We start from the raw sequence: 17,361 nt of genomic DNA, 5'->3' as shown, positions 1-17,361 counted from the left end.
TGCAAAGCTCGTATCTGATAAAGTACTTGTGGCCAAAACACAGAAAGAACTGATAAAACTCAACAATAAAAAAATAAACAACTCAATTTAAAAAATAGGCAACAAAACTAAATGTAAGTGTGTATCTTAAACTTTTATCTAAACATTTTGTGTATATCTACAAAAGATATACAGATGGCAAATATGGACATGCAAAGATGTTCAGTATCATTTGTCATTACAGAAATGCAAATTAAAACAACGTGCTATCATTACACACCTATCTGGTTGACTAAAATTCTAAAAACAGACAATACTAATTGCCAGTAAGGGTCTAGAGAAATAAGAACTCTCATTCATTGCTGATGAGAATGCACAATGAATGGCACAGCCACTTTTGAAGAGATTTTGGCAGTTTCTTACAAAACAAGACAGTCTTACCATATAACCTAGTAATATACTTTCCTAGGTATTCACCCAACTGATATGAAAACTTGTTCACATAAAAATTTACATGCAACTGTTTACAGATGCTTTGTTCATAAACATCAAAAACTGGTAGTAAACAAGATGACCTTTATTAGGTAAACTGATAAACTGTGGTATATTCATACAACGGAATATTGTTCAGCAATAAAAAGGAATGAGCTATTAAGCCAAAGACATAGATGAATGTTAAATGCACACTGCTAAATGAAATAAACTAGACTGAAAAGGCTATAATTATGACAATCTCGAAAAGGGAAAAGATGGCAAACAGGTCAGGAGCTGTCAAGTGCTCACTAAGGAGAGGGTTGAGTAGGTGCAGCAGTTTTTTTAAGAGCAGTCAACTATTCTGTATGACCTTAATGGTGGATATATGATACATGTTTGTCAAAATCCACGGAACTCTACAGCACAGAGGGAATCTTAAGGTATGGAAATTTTTAAAAGTTTACTTAGGAGGTTTGGGAAACCCAGGATAGAATGCAAAATATGGTAAAAAGAATCTAACTATATCACAGATGTTACGAAAGAACTTCATTAAAAGAGGTGGGGCCATTAAGTGTTTATAGTTTAGTTAGAACTTTGGATAAGTAGAGTCTTTAAGAATAATGGCAAGAGGAAGCATACATAGCCTTGTACTCTAGTTGATAAATATGTTTTCCACAGGGGTACAGATTTTCAATTCCGAAATCATTATACTTGTATACTAGGACTGGTTAAGTATATGGATGGTCAATGGTAGGAAAAACCAACCTGAAAAGACTACATACTGTATGATTCCAATTATATGACATTTTGTTGAAGTGAAGGTAATAGATAAGCAAAGAGGAGGATGCTAGAACAATCAATGTGGTATGGATTAGAGGTAGAGACATCATACAGTTGGTTACATATAGAAATGTTTATAGGTATGTGCATACACACAGATTAGTATACCAACATATTCTGTTGCCTTATTCATGGAGAGATCCTAGAAGCAATGTCATCCTAGTATCAATGAGCACACCCAGTTACCAGGTCTTGGTTTCTACTACTATTCTCATTAAAAGGAAACAGGGCTTCTTGAAGAATTAGCTAATTTTAGGACGGGAGCAGGAAATAAGCAAGATAAGCAACCTGTAGTGCCAAAAAGCAAGCAAGTATGCAAACAAAAAATGTAACTCACAATGATGGGGTTACATCAAAGGGTCACAGAAGTTAACTCAGAGTTCCCAATGTTCAAAGCTGGAACAATTTGAGCAACAAAATAAAGTAGTATTGGATTATGACCAAAGTATAAAATAAGTATCCAATGAGGCTACAATGGTATAAATGACTAAATAACTACACGAGGAAGAAAAGACCAGTCTCCTGTGTAAAATTCCAAATTACCCACGCAGATAACTGCTCCCTCAATAAGGCAGGTTAATTCTCCACTTGTGTGGGTAGCATATAGTAACCTTCTTCCAAAGAGGAGAGCATAGAAAAGGGGGAAAGATAACTGTACAGTGGAGAAACCTGACAAACACACTACCTCAGCCAAGAGATCAAGGATAACAGTCAAAAGTAATGTGGACAGCATGCACCCCTGATCAATGTAGTGACAATGGCACTTTACCTCTGTGATCTTCCTCCCCCAAACCCACAAGCCCAGCTGTAATCACGAGAGCAACATCATACAAATCCCAATTGAGGGACGTGCTACAAAATACCTGACCAGAATTCCTCAAAACTGTCAAGGTCATCAAAAACAAGGAAAATCTGAAAAACTCTCACAGCCAAGAGGAGCCTAAGGAGACATGATGACTAAATGTAATGTGGAATCCTGGATGGGATCCTGGAACAGAAAAGGGACATTAGGTAAAAACTAAGAAAACTGAATAAAGTATGGACTTTAATAACACAGTATCAATACTGGTATATTATTGTGACAAATGTATCAAAATAATCCAAGATGATAGTAGGAAAATTGGTTGAGAACACTTAATGATTTTTCTATAAATCTAAAATAAAAAGTTCATTAAAAAATAACAACTTAGGTCAGACTAACCTCAACATTAAACAGTCTAACTTAACAGAACTCTAGCCAAATATTATAGTTTTTCATCAAATCTTTATAGACAAAAAGGAGAACTATGGGCCAGACATAAGAAAAAATGGGAGTGTTTGAAGAAGCGATAATAACCAAAAAGTGTTGATTAAAGGACTGAAGGCAAGAAGAAAGATTTCTGTAAGTATCCCAAGCGCTAGGTTTCTGGACATGAGCTTTTCATAATTATTATCAAGGACCTGGATCCTAACAGAATGTATACAAACAAGTCAAACCTTGAAAAACAAAATGAAGATTTAAAAGGATTTTGACAAGTTACAGAGATAGAATAAACCTTATTAAAGAGTAAAATTAAATAGAAAAGTAATACCAAAAGACAAAGTACAAAAATATAAATAATTTAGTAATAGCATTTAAAAATATTTCTTGTGTGTGGTTTTAATGACTTCATTGAGTTGTGAGAAATATATGGCTAACCAAAAAGGCAATGTCATCTTAAGTCATACTAACTTAAGTATACATTTTTAGATGAAGGGGGGAGAGTATCAATGTCCTTAAAACTGGCCAACTCATGTTTAGGGTACGCAGTATGTTTTGAGAATTACACATTAAAGAGAACTATCACAAACAAAATGTACTAAAAAATTAGGTATCATGATTGTAGACTCAAAAGTCATACCAGATGGCATTTAGTCTACAGAAGAAAAGATGACTAAGCATTGACATGATGGCAATCTTTAAATATCTTGATTGATATGGTACGAAAGACAGATTTATACTGTTTGGTATAGTTTTAGGGGTAACTCTAGATCTAAAAGATGTAAGCTCTAAGAATGTAGTTTTCACAATAAATATTTTCTAATAGAAGGCTAAGAATGCACTGAGCTATACAGTTACTATTCTCTAGAAGTGTTCAAGCAAAGGCCCATTATCTACCAGTGGTGTTTTAGAAGGGAGTTACAATTGAGTAAAAAAATGAACATTCAGTGCCTTTCCAATCTCGAGATTATGACTATAGAAAGGCACAGCAGTATATGAGCCTAAAAAGTTCCTGTGGTATCAAAAGCCATCCATCTGCATTACACTGGTTTAGTTTTTATAAGTCACCTTAATTCTAGGAGGCTAACCTCTTAAGGAGAAACCAGTATTTGAAAATAACTAAGGGGTTATTAACTCATTGGGGTTCTTTTACTCTCTATTTCTCTAAGATCTTGAAAACATTAGCTAATTCATGGACATCCACAAAGGAAGGGGGCACTAAAAATAAACTTTTTGTGTGGAAATTAAGAAAACAGGTAACACTGCTAAGAACAATCAGGAAGGCATGCAAAAATGGTAAGAAGGGGAAGTCAGGTAGGAACAACCAGCTTGAAGAGAAATTTGGAGATCAGCTGGGAAGCCTTTTAGTAAATATCAAAGTATCAGAAGAATTCATAAGCAACGGGCTTTGTATTCCATTCTCAGAGACTTCGAAATTTGCTGTCACATTGTAAAATACTTAGCGTTTGCCATCAATCAGCAGGAAAAACAGTAATAAACAACAAAGGCAACTTGTTTAAATCTCTAATTTAACCTTGGGAAAGGTTAGAATGAAAGACGAGCACTTTCCAAAATGATCTCAAGAAAAGGACCAAAGATGGCAACGATGCTTTTCATTATGGTATATAGTTTTTGAACTCTCAACATTTATTAGTGTTTTAGCTATCTACTTCCAATAGGTTACCAGCCAGTTTGAGTTTAACTGGGATCTTTATTGTCTGAACTCATACAAAAACAACAAAGAAGGATAAAATAAGACAGAGCAATAAGCTCCTTGAGAAAGAGTACTAATCTTAGAGACAGAAGACCTGAGAGTTCTAGCATTAATTTCTTATTCTATTTTGAAGAAAAGCATTTAACTACCCTATTTCTGCATCTCCATCTGTCAAGTAAGTTAATTATCAAATATAAGTCAGACTGCCACCTGTCAAGATGTTGCAGAGAGAATTCTTCTATTAAAAAGATGGGGAAAAAATGTAGTTTCTCTGTAATGTTAAGATTGTAAAATCCTATAAATATATCTTTCCCCCCAAATAAATAAAAATGAAGGGTCTCAACACCTCAGATAAAATTCAATCAAATGGTCCTTGTTTGGGATATCTTGAGATGAACCATATGAAAACAATTTTAAGTACTTATTTTTCTGGTCTAATGATTTTTTTTTTCTTTTCTCTCTCTCTCTCTCTCTCTCTCTAGAAAATTTACCTTTATCCTTATCCAAGGGTTCCTGGGAAAGAATAGTGCACAGTACCGGGTTTTTCCACACCCCAGTCTCTTGAGCTAGAGTAGCTAAAAAATGCAATTCACAGCTGCCATTCTCCATCAGCTTTTCATGAGCTACCTATAAATATTAAATAAACATCCAAAGAATTACAACAGATTTTTAAAAGCAAGCTTATCAGGCTTTAAATATAATACTAAACTTTTGAAAAATAATACTTTTATCTTAAAAATTTCATGTCATATTACAAAGTGCTAAATTCTTCTACTTCTGATTTTTAAAGTCAAATCTCAAGGATAAGCATTACATCAATTATAAATTTTAAATAAATACAGTGTATTTTTATAAATAAGTCCATGTTATTTTCCCCCAAAATCTAAACCAAGAGCAAAGCTATTTCTCAAGGAAGCTATCAAAATATCTATAGCATAAAAGACCTTACTCATTTTACATCCTGTGTTAGTAAAAAAAAAATTTCCCAAAACCTTCTATTCTTAGTAAATAACAGATCTACATCAAGGCTCATGTGACCACTTACACATATTCCAATAAGAGACTTACAGAAAGAAAACAATTAAATGCATGACTTTTCATTTACTCACTACATAGCCCTGGCAAAATTCTGTTACAGCTGACACAAACCTTGCTTATTAGTTTTTTTTCCCAAATGTTCCTGTAACTGGCTTATTCTTCAGGACACGAAGGACCCATTGTTTTTATCCAATTCAGAAAATGTTTACTGAGAATTTCTATGAGCAAAGTACCAGAGAAGTACTAGGGGAAAGAGAACAAGTAGTCCCTGTGATTATGGGGCTTATCCTCTAGTTGGGTAAAGAAATGTTTAAACAGTTAACACAGAGGCAAAATGAAACAAATGTTGTCAAGCAGGTATAAAATAACCCCAAGGAAGTTACAAAATAAGAGCAGTGTCATGGAAACTCTTAAAATTCCATGCTATGTTTTTGTAAAACATCTATTCTTCAATACCATAAAAATTCCCACTGCAAAGATTTCAAGTGCTTTAAGAAATTTTCTTTGAGCAATTGCAGAAAGCTACCATAGAGGAATTTAAAGAGTTATTTCCTTCTCATAAACTCATATAAAAGTATCAACTAGTACTACTATTTTAAAAAGGAAAGTTTAAAAGTTTATCTTATGCTGACCATAAATAAATAAATAAATAAATAAATAGATAGCACAATGGAATTGGTACTATATTTCTATGTAAACAACTTATTTAATTCTGTGGTCGGGTGTCTGAATTATTTACCTAAAAATAAACACACTGGGAAAAAACCCAAGACACAAGGTACTGATATGCTGAAGTAGAAATTGCATAAATCAAAAAGTTAGCTGCAATGTGACAACACTTTTTTTCAACAGTTTTTAAATACCCATTATGTGTAAGACATAATAGAATCCTACGGTATTAAGATATAAATCCTACTTTCAAGAATTTTACACTTGATATAGATTTTAATGTTTAATATTAAATAGGAAAATTGACTTCTCTAACTACAGTTTATTTCACATGTTTCTAAAATTTGAGACTAACTCTCTGTAATATACCTCCTGCAGAAAAACATAAGGCCAAGGGTATTTTGAAAACTCTGGCTAGAGAAAAAGACAACTATACTTTTTAAAACTGGCTAGCAGAAACACTCTTTTTAACCAATTAATGAAAATTTTCTTGATTCCATAATAAAACCCAGCACAATCTAGTGCTTGAAACAAAATTTAATGTGCTTGAAAATGTTCCAAAACAACTAAATGCAAAATCGTATAGTATTTCATATAAATAGAATAAAATAATAAAAGAGATGAAACATGTGTTTTCAGCTTTAGGAAAAAAAGCATGTGCTTGGAATAAAGACCCTGAGTTCAAATAACTACTCTTGGTATTACTGTGTAAGTACAGGCAGATAAATATCTTAGAGTATGAGCCTCAGTTTCCTCACCTTTAAAATGGGAAAAACATAACTACCCCCACAAAGTTTTCATAAGAATTAAATGATATGTTAAATTCTCATAAAGCATATTGCAGATTTTTAGCATTAGCTAAATTGTTTCTATATACAAATGAGGACATTTTTCTATTATGTTCCCTTACTGCTCTGGCAAAATCTTCTAATTATATGGTCTTAAAGAACAGTGCACTATTCAACCAAACTAAATATACATTCATTTAGGAAAAATGTACTGGGTACCTACTATATGCAAGATACTAGTGCTAATAACAACAGCAATTAATGTTTCTTACTACTTGGATGTTTTAAAGCTTAACCCAATAATTTATTAAGAATAAAAAAAACTGACCTAAAATATACCTATATTAAAACTAGTAGGTAAATATTCTTACCTGCACCAGTGTCTGAAATTGTTCCCACTGTTTATTTGATAACTCAACAGGCAGGCACAATAAAAGCTCAACACAGCTTCTAAAAAACAAAAAGTTGGTAAAGATATACATAATTACTAAAATTTGAAGCAAAATAAATAAATCTAACATCATCAGTAGACTTCCTATAACTAACCTGTTTAAAATTGAACTATCATAAGAACTGAGATATAAAGTTAAAACAAAAAAGCTAAATCTAATTTTTTTATTTAACTCAAAAGTCTACTCACAATGCCAAGCGTTCCAGAACCAATGCTACATTTTCACATTCAGAGGTAAGATAAGGTCGGGCTTTAACATAACTTTGGATAGCCACTGTGTATACCTCCAATAAAGGTAAGGGATCTTCTGAAGTTTTCCATTTCTCTGCATATTCAAGGAGTGTCTGTTTTGGAATGAACAATAAAAAGTATTTAATGTAAACCCAAATATACATTGGACTAATCAACTGTTTTTCTTTCCTGCATGAGAAATTTAAAAAATAACATTTTGTTTATTAAAACAGTTTATACTGATTAAAACAGTCGAAGTTATAAAGCCATAGTCTTATTTCTAGCAGCTCTCCATAGGGAAAAAAATAGTGTTAATTCGTCCAACAATATAGCATTATTTTATGAAGGCTGGTTTTACACAGTATAAACACTATCTCCTCTCTACCCCAATCAAAATGCCACATTTTACTCAAACTTTTTAAAATATAAGTTATTTTAAACAGAAGAATTTCAAAGAACATTTGTTTTCTACTTTTTATATAAGGAGCATAAAATTCAACACAAAAATAAATGAATCACGTATGGTAAGAAAAAACAGGTAATTTTTCAGTTAATAAAAAATTTTGGCGCATAACATATTACTGTCTTTTTAAAAAAGATTTTATTTTATTTTTAGAGAAAGAGAAAAGGAGGGAGAAAGAAAGGGAGAGAAACATCAATGTGTGGTTGCCTATCACATGCTGTCTAATGGGGACCTGGCCCACAACCCAGGCACATGCCCTGACTGGGAATCAAACTTGAGACCCTCTGGTTCGCAGGCTGGCACTGAATCCACTGAGCCACCCAGAGAAATCCATATTACTGTTGTTTTTTTTATGACAAGTTTTATAATTAAAAAAATCTAAAGATCGTCAACATATATAATCAATATTAAAGACTATTAAGGTCAAGTGATTTTTGTAATAAAGTACTAATAACATTCCTAATCCCTTAATGAAGTATGTATTTCAAATTCAGCTTATCAGAACCACTAAAAAGAAAAAATGCTGTTTATCCTACAGAATAAAGAGATGGAAGAAACTGGCTTCATTAGTTAAACATCCACATGTTATGACTCTACTAAAATTGTGAGTTACTAAAAACTATCTAAAAGATTTGACAGTTATGCTAAATGAAGTAAGACTCTAAAATTCAGTGCTTTTTATAATTTAAAAGATTGACACAATTGATCCTCTTCACATTTCAAGATTTAAGATTCACTTCATCATATGTGAAAATTCAGATGTAATTTTCTAGAAAAAAGGGTATCATGAAGGAAAAACTCTGTGAAGGCTTGTACACTTTGGTGTACAAAAGCAGCTTACAAAAATAGTGTAGGTAGGGTGGAAGAAAAGGTGGTTGGAAAGAGGAAATGATTTATATTCTACTACCAAACACTCAAAAGAAAACACTGTCTTGTCCTCTCTACTAACCTCTCACCAGCAGAAGTTGTTACATAATCACAGAGGGTAAGAAAGAAAGAACAGAAAAGGTAATCTGGTAAATTAAAAGAACAACATAATAAAAACTCAATTTCTGAACAATCATATATTCGTAGACCCTGACCAACCTCCAAGTTGGACAGAGGTACAGGTAACCTGAAGACCCAGTATTTGTATCTGAAATCTGAAGTTAGGGACACCTTGTGAGACTGAGCCCTTTAACCTGTGGAGTCTGACATTAAACTCCAGCTAGTGTCAGAATTTGGACTGAATTTTAGTACATGGATTTGGTGTTGGAGTATTGGAGAAGTGGTATTGGGAAAGACACCATGTACTTGGTGTCAGCAATAAAAAAATATCTCTCTCAAGAGGAGTTATAAAAACCTAAACAAAATGTATCAAATGAACAGAAAAATGTGCATTCTGGGATTCTTTCGTGATTATCCCTCTACTTCTAGGAATAAAACTGAGTATGATGTTCTGTGTCTAAGAAATGTTACATGGACAAATGTTGGCATGGTTGGTGTTAACATTTTCCTTGGGTACCTTACAATGATGTGACAGAGGATGACTTAGCTTACATCTTCAAAGATTTCAGAATTAGCATCAACCAAACATATAATTCTTACTTGGCTTTCATCTACCTTTCTACATAAGTTATTAAATAATATTTTCCTTTTCTGGAAAAACAAGTTTAGACATCTATGGAACTTTAAGCCTGGCAAATGCTCCCAAGTCTAATATGGATTAAAATGAACACCTACGGGTTACTTCGGCCAAGGTGGAGGTGTAAGTAGATACATCTTGCCTCCTCGCACAACCAAAAGGAGGACAACAACAAATTAAAAGCAAAAAACCAAACTGTATGGAAGTCCAACAATCAAAGAGTTAAAGAAGAAACATTCGTCCAGACTGGAAGGAAAGGCAGAGACAGGCACCAGGGAGGAGAGGACCCATGGCAAGGTGACATCTGGAGGACTGAGTGGGTGAGATGGCTGCTGGCAGTCCCACACCTGTGTGCAGACAAACTGGGAGGAACTGGGGAGTGAGACAGACCATACAACCAAGGGTTCCAGTGCAAGGAAATTAAGCCTCAAAACCTCTGGCTGTAAATCAGTGGGGGTTATGGCGGTGGGAAAAACTCCTAGCATCACAGGAGAGTTCGTTGGAGACCCACAGGTGCCTAGAATGTACACAAAGTACACCACAATGCAGCAACATGAGTTGCCTCCACCTAGTGAATACCTAAGGCTCCACCCCTTACAACGTACAGCTGTGCTGAGACAAGGAAACATGGCACAAATGAAAGAACAGACCAAAACTCCTGAAAAAGAACTAAGCAATGAAGAGAGGGCAACTTATCAGATGCACAGTTCAAAACACTGATAATCACGATGTTCACAGAAATAGTTGAGTATGGTTGCAAAGTAGAAAATGAAGGCTATACAAAGTGAAATAAAGAAAAATATACAGGGAACCAACAGTGAAGGGAAGGAAACCAGGACTCAAACCAACGATTTGGAGCAGGAGGAAGAAATAAACATTCAACCAGAACAGAAAGCAGTAGCAAGAATTTTAAAAAATGAAGAGAGGCCGAGGAACCTCAGGGACTTTAAACGTTCCAACATCTGAATCACAGGAGAAGAGGAAGAGCAAGAAATTGAGAACTTATTTGAAAATATAATGAAGGAGAACTTCCCCAATATGGCAAAAGAAATATACATCCAAGAAGTCCAGGAAGCTCAGAGAGTCCCAAAGAAGTTGGATCCAAGGAGGAACACACCAAGGCATATCATAATTACATTACCCAAGATTAAAGGTAAGGAGAGAATCTTAAAAGCAGCAAGGGAAAAGGAGACAATTACCTACAAAGGAGTTCCCATAAGACTATCAGCTGATTTCTTAAAGAAATCTTAAGAAGGGGCTGGAAAGAAGTATTCCAAGTCATGAAAGGCAAGGACCTATATCCCAGATTACTCTATCCAGCAAAGCTATCATTTAGAATGGAAACACACATAAAGTGCTTCCCAGATAAGGTAAAGTTAAAGGAGTTCATCATTACCAAGCCCTTATTATATGAAATGATAAAGGGACTTATCGAAGAAATAGGAGGTCAAAAACTATGAACAGTAAAATGACAACAAACTCAAAACTATCAACAACTAAACCAAAAACAAAAAACAACACCCCCAAAACTAAGCAAACAACTAGAATAGGAACAGAATCACAGACATGAGATTACATGGAGGGTTATCAGTGAGGAAGGGGAGAGGGGAGAATGTAGCAATAGGTACAGGGAATAAGAAGCATAATTGGTAGATACAAAATAGACAGGGGGAGGTTAAGAATAGTATAGGAAATGCAGAAGCCAAAGAACTAATATGTATGACCCATGGACATGAACTAAGGGGGTGGGGGTGCTGCTGGGGTGGGGGGTGCAGGGTATAGGGGAATAAAGGGGAGAAAAAACAGGACAACTGTAATAGCAGTATTTTAAATAAAATATACTTAAAAATAAATAAAATGAACCTCTAAATTTTCCCTATTAGTTCTCTAGTAGTAATTAGTCAATTTCCACCCTACAGGGTGGGGCAACAGAAGTTTACAGTTGTTTGTATGGAAATACATTAATTAATTAATAATGCAAGAATAAACTGTTTCTCATACTCGTAACTACAGACTTACTTTTGCCCCACCCTGTAATTTTAAGTTTGGTGAAAAAGAAAATACATCAAGCAAATTACAACAGCTTTAAAATTATGTTTCTTCCATTTCCTATTTCCCAAACCTCAGGAAAACTAAAAAAATCATATATGGCTACATATATCTACATTTTGTCCACGCTCTACATTTCTTGATACATCTAGCTCTGCAAAGGGTACACAAACATTACTTCTTTGCTTTATTTGAGTTCTACTGTCCTCAGATGAGAGTTTTTAAACTTAATTTAATATGTGATCAAATATGAGTTTTTGTGGGTATAATAGGCTGAGTTGATGAGAAATATAATTGACAAATCACAGAGTGTTAGAACCAGAAAACCCCTTAAAAATGATCTCCTTTCATTCTATTTTATAGATGAATAAAGAGGGAAAGAAAGAAGTTTCTGGTGCAAAGGAGATCTTTTAGGTGGCTACTGAATACCTGGGAATAGTATAATTAGGGAGAGGGTAGATGAAAAGGGTGACAGTCGAGTATGAGAGATGGTACGAAAAAGAAAACTGATGACATGTTAATATGTTACAAAGTTGGGTTAAAAAAGCAAGTATCTATCTGTATAAAGCTATGAGTTGATATTCATAGCTACTAAGTATACTGAGGGTAGAGCTTCCCTAGTTTCTCAAGACCTTAAGGATCAGTAGAACCATTAAGAAACTGGAAGTATCCCCAACACGAGTGGTTAATAAATTAAAGTTTTTTCAATTAAGAAAGTTACTTATTTGTACCTACTACCTTATCCCACAATGATCAGACTAATTCTTTTCACAGAATTACAAAGATCATTTAATTCTTTTTTTACAGGAGTAATTAAAGGGTCTAGTGACCTGCACAATATTAATATAATTGGTAATTAGCAAAGCCAGGCAGCTGCTCCCTCGGTGAAACATTCTGTCCACTACAAATACTAATTGCGGTGATGTAACAGAACTATTCAATATAAATAGAATTAAGTAATTCTGCGGAATTACTTAAAAATTACAAAGTGCCTCTTACCTATATTATTTCAATTAATTCCTCATAAATGCTATTTATCCAATTTGCTAGCCACAACAACTTGACTTGTTTATCTGTTAAGATTATTTTAGCTAAAAGTAAGAAAGTCCAACCCAAAGTAGCATAAACAATAAAGTGTACCACATAATAGGAAATTAAGAGGACAGGCCAGATCAGGATTGGTTAATTCAGTAGCTCTCAACAATGTCTAAAAACCCATCTATGTCTTCACTCTGCCATTGTCAGGTGGTGCCCCCACCCAATACCCAGGTCTTAAGAGTGTGAAACAGGCTTCTTACCTAGACTCAGCAATAACCAGAAAAAAAGATGAAACCATCTCTTCATGTGCATTTTTAGGAACAAGGAAACCTTTCCAGAAACCCCCAACCCAATTCCCATCAGTACATTTCTCATCAGCTCTCAATGGTCAGAACTGCATCACATACCTATGTCAAAAGTCACACAGCCATAATAGAATCCCATGGCTAATTTTAAAACCAATCAGATCTCATTCTCCCAAATTAGAGATAGGGCCTGGTTCTCTGAAGTACAAAGTCATGTAGAAGAAAGAAAATGTGTGAAAAAAATCAGGCTTTTATTAGGAAATTGAGGGAAGGGCCAAAGTCTCACACTGACTGTCTCACCAATGGTTTTTACTGCCACATGCCCTTAAGAATGAATAAGTGAACGTGTGCTTATGTATGTTTATATTTACATACACATATAAAGAGGAAAGTGTGTGATCTAGTTTGGAAGATGGTACAGAGAATAAGAGATAGGGAAAGAAACCCAAGTCTTCCTATAAGGCACCATATTGCTTCCATTAATCAGTAAACCATAAACTAAGTATGGCAAGAAAATTTAAAACTGTGTTATATGGAGGATGACTGATGGAACTAAGGTTGCTTAATTTGGATAACAAATAACACTTACTGAATATTTCCTATATGCTAGGTACTGTTCTGAGAGTTTTTTATTTGTTACCTCTTAGTAATTAGGTAAATTATAGTAATATGCTTCTTTTAAAAATGGATCAACTGAGGCACAGAGAGGTTCACATAATAAACCCCAAGATCACAGAGCTACTTAAGAGGCAGAGAGAAGATCCAAACCCTAGGAGTCTGACTTCAAAGTTTAAATTCTTAACTACTATACTCTATCTACATTTCTGGACAAATGGAAATCTGATTCAAAATCAAAATCATAAACCTGGAAATTTGTCACATAAGAGAAGAGTTAGTCTTATTTTGCGTGGTCGCACAGGACAAACTAGGACCTCTAGGTTCAAGTCTGAAGATGGCACATTTCTGCTTCCCGTGAGGCAGAAACATCAGAGTTATCCAAAAATAGAACAGGTTAGCCTCCTGGGACAAAAGGCCCCAGCACTGAAGTCACTCAAGCAGGAGCAAGATGACAATGAGTTCAGATAGCTATATAGGAGTCATATTTTGGAGACACATTCCATCATACCAGAAGAAACTACACTAGTGTGTAATGTGTGCATAAGGGATGGGGAGTTCATACTGGTTTTGACTGATGTACATATTGTGTAAAAATAATTTGTTAGTTTTCTAATATTTAAAAATAGAAAGTTTTGTGTAAAACTTAGATTTCTGGTTTTTCTTATTAAAATTTTTGAAAAATTAGGAAACCCATATCCCAGTGTGGAAAATGGCTAAAGCTGAGTGATAGGTGGAGTGATGGATGAGCAAAGCTCCCTGACTGACACCAGGCATGGGCTCTCTGGTTGCTGAAAGCCTCATCTAGCTGCCTTCCTTAAGGGATCTATTGGACTCCTAACAAGGTTATTTGTGGTGACAGCATCTATTTTATAGTGTATATTACGGGCAAATCTGAAATAGGAGGAAAAAATACAAACAAAGGAAAGGTTAAAGGATAATGCTCTAACGAGATGTCTAACAGAGTGTTTCTCAACCTCCTTTTCACTATCATCCCCTCCTAAGGAGCCTTTTGACTTTTTCCCTAACTGTCCCCCATCCCTAGTGAAATTTAATACTACAGATGTATTATAGTGTATCTGTTTATGGGCCATAAACTATTGTAATATCTAAGATTTTCTTTTCTCCCCAAGAGACAATTTTTTGCCCATTTGGGAAAGCAAATACACTTTTTAATATTTGGCTCTTAGGATGATTTCTCATTGTCTAAACTGCTAGATTATATATACTCTAGGGCAAAAGACAGTATAGATTAACATCCAGTAGCTTCCTTTAGTTCCTCTAAGAAATATTAGGAGAGAAAACAAAAGAGGAATAGAACCACATGGGTGTAAAGTTTAATGAACCTAAGGATTAATTACATTATTGTCCTACGTACAGATAAAAATAGTGGACTGCTGAATATATTTACACTGTTTTGCTCGTTTCGGTTCTAATTTATATCTAGGGTTTTTTTAGAAGTTCTCAGAAGTTTTGGTCTCATGACTTTCTTAAAAATTACTAAGACTATCAAAGAGTTTTTGTCTATATGGATTACAATCATTGATATTAATTATATTAGAAATGAAAACTAAGATTTCCAAATTATTTATGAATGGTATTAGAATAATGATAAATCCATCATGTGTTTCTATAAGGTATTTTTAATTAAAATAAATATTTCAAAAAAATTAGAAGAGTGACACTGTTTTACATTTTTCAGATCTCCTCAATGTTTGACTTAATAGAAAAGTGCAGGATTTGTATATATTTCTGCATTTAATCTGTTCCTATGTCACACATTGTGTAACCTCTTAAATACTCCACTGTACACAAGTTAAAGAAGGCAAATATCTTATAGTTTTGACTTTTGGGACTCCTAGAACTTTTGGTGAATGTGTAACAACTCTTCAAAATTTCAAAGCTATGAAAATTTATTTTAAGGTTCTTGTGGAAAAACTAGACACAGACATTTTGCACCCCGCTGTCCCCAGACTTAATTAAAACAGTAATTTTTAAAAAAATGGTATAAACTAAGAAAATAATAATGGAGGAAAAATAAACATAATTTTAAACACTGGAAAGTATATGAAGATTGGCACTCTAAATAGGCTTTACATAAAGACACTAACTCTGCAGAAATCACCAAAGGGCTCAAAAACTGAGCACTGGGTGCCTCTAGAAATGAGGTAAAGTAGGAATAAGAATGAAGATTGGCCCTGGCTGGTGTGGCTTAGTGGACTGAGTGCCAGCCTGCAAAGCAAAGGGTGGCCAGTTCAATTCCCAGTCAGGACACATGCCTGGGTATATGCTGGGTCCCCAGCTGGGGGTGTGTGAGAGGCAACCCACCAATGTATGTTTCTCTCCCTCCTTCTCTCTTCTCTAAAAATAAACAAATTTAAAAAATAGAATGAGGATTGGCTGAAAGTCTATTTAAGCAGTTAAGCCTCCCTGATTTCCTCATCCTTCCCCACAGTGATAACCCAGGTGACCTAAGCCAGCCACTACTCCTCTCTATACCCAGCAGAAGTTTATTCTGAAGTTAAAAAACAAAACCAAAAAGGTGTCTACATACAATTGAGGGGAGGTATCTTACCTTTAACAGTTAAGTCAGCTTTACATACTGACTGTGTAGACCAGGGGTCCCCAACCTCCAGGCCTGTTAGAAACCGTGCAGCGGGTGGACCCTGAGTACGCAAGCGGCAGCTGGCAGACCCAGTGAGACGGCGATTGTGGAACAGGGCAGAGTGTGCAACCCAGGATCCCAGAGAAGGGACTGGGGTCCCACGGAGAACAGAGCTACTGCCATTGTTCCCTCCTGCCCCTGCCCCCGCATACAACACCACAATCTAGCAACTGCAGTGCCCAGCCCTGGTGAACACCTAAGGCTTTGCCCCCCACCATAACAGGAGCAACCAGACCAAAAAGACAGAGAGAGAGAGAGAGAGAGAGAGAGAGAGAGAGAGAGAGAGAGAGAGAGATGGCTCAAACAGATGAACAAATCAGTGCCCCAGGACTCATCCTTTTAAGTGACCAGGAGATAGCCAATCTATCAGATGCATAGTTCAAAACACTGGTGATCAGGAAGCTCACATAATTGGTTGATTTTGGGCGCAAATTAGATGAACAAATGCAGGTTGCCATAAAAGAAATGAAGGAAAATGCACAGGGAACCAATAGTGATGGGAAGGAAACTGGGACTCAAAACAATAGAGTGGACCAGAAGGAAGAAACAACCAACCAAACAGAAAAGAATGGAGAAATAAGAATTCAAAAAAAAGGGAGAAGCTTAGGAACCTCCAGGACATTTTTAAACGTTCCAACATCCAAATTATAGGGGTACCAGAAGGGGAAGAGGAAGAGCAACAGATTGAACACGTATTTGAACAAATTATAAAGGAGAACTTCCCCATTCTGGCTAAGGAAATAGACTTCCAGGAAGTCCAGGAAGCTCAGAGAGTCCCAAAGAAGTTAGACCCAAGAAGAAACACACCAAGGCACATTATAATTACATTAGCCAAGGTAAAAATGAAGGAGAGAATCCTAGAAGCAGCAAGAGACAAGGGGACAGTAACCTACAAAGGAGTTCCCATCAGACTGTCAGCTGATTTCTCAAAAGAGACCTTGCAGGCAAGAAGGTCTCTTGGGGCTGAAAAGAAATATTCCAAGTCATGAAAGACAAGGACCTATATCCCAGATTACTCTATCCAGCAAAGCTTTCATTTAGAATGGAAGGGCAGATAAAATGCTTCTCAGATAAGGGCAAGTTAAAGGAGTTCATCATCACCAAGCCCTTATTTTATGAAATGTTAAAAGGACTTATCTAAGAAAAGAAGATTAAAAAAAAACATGTATAGTAAAATG

General features: G+C 35.2%; 1 protein-coding gene across 2 annotated transcripts in view; it reads right to left on the bottom strand.

The window, feature by feature from the left end:
- ZNF292 (zinc finger protein 292) overlaps window positions 1-17,361 on the bottom strand; it is an 86,127-nt gene that overhangs the window by 29,653 nt on the left and 39,113 nt on the right. The window contains exons 2-4 of one of the 2 annotated variants that reach the window (XM_028508888.2): window positions 7,383-7,537; window positions 7,114-7,192; window positions 4,739-4,874 (exon numbers count right to left, since the gene is read on the bottom strand). In XM_028508888.2, coding sequence (XP_028364689.1) covers window positions 4,739-4,874; window positions 7,114-7,192; window positions 7,383-7,537 — 370 coding nt within the window. The remainder of the gene's footprint in view (window positions 1-4,738; window positions 4,875-7,113; window positions 7,193-7,382; window positions 7,538-17,361) is intronic. The other variant, XM_028508889.2, reaches the window with a different exon arrangement.

The sequence above is a fragment of the Phyllostomus discolor genome, chromosome 4 (genome assembly GCF_004126475.2).
Source record: "Phyllostomus discolor isolate MPI-MPIP mPhyDis1 chromosome 4, mPhyDis1.pri.v3, whole genome shotgun sequence".
NCBI lineage: Eukaryota > Metazoa > Chordata > Mammalia > Chiroptera > Phyllostomidae > Phyllostomus > Phyllostomus discolor.
The sequence above is the reverse complement of the archived record's forward strand: the minus strand, read 5'-3'. Positions and strand labels throughout refer to the sequence as shown.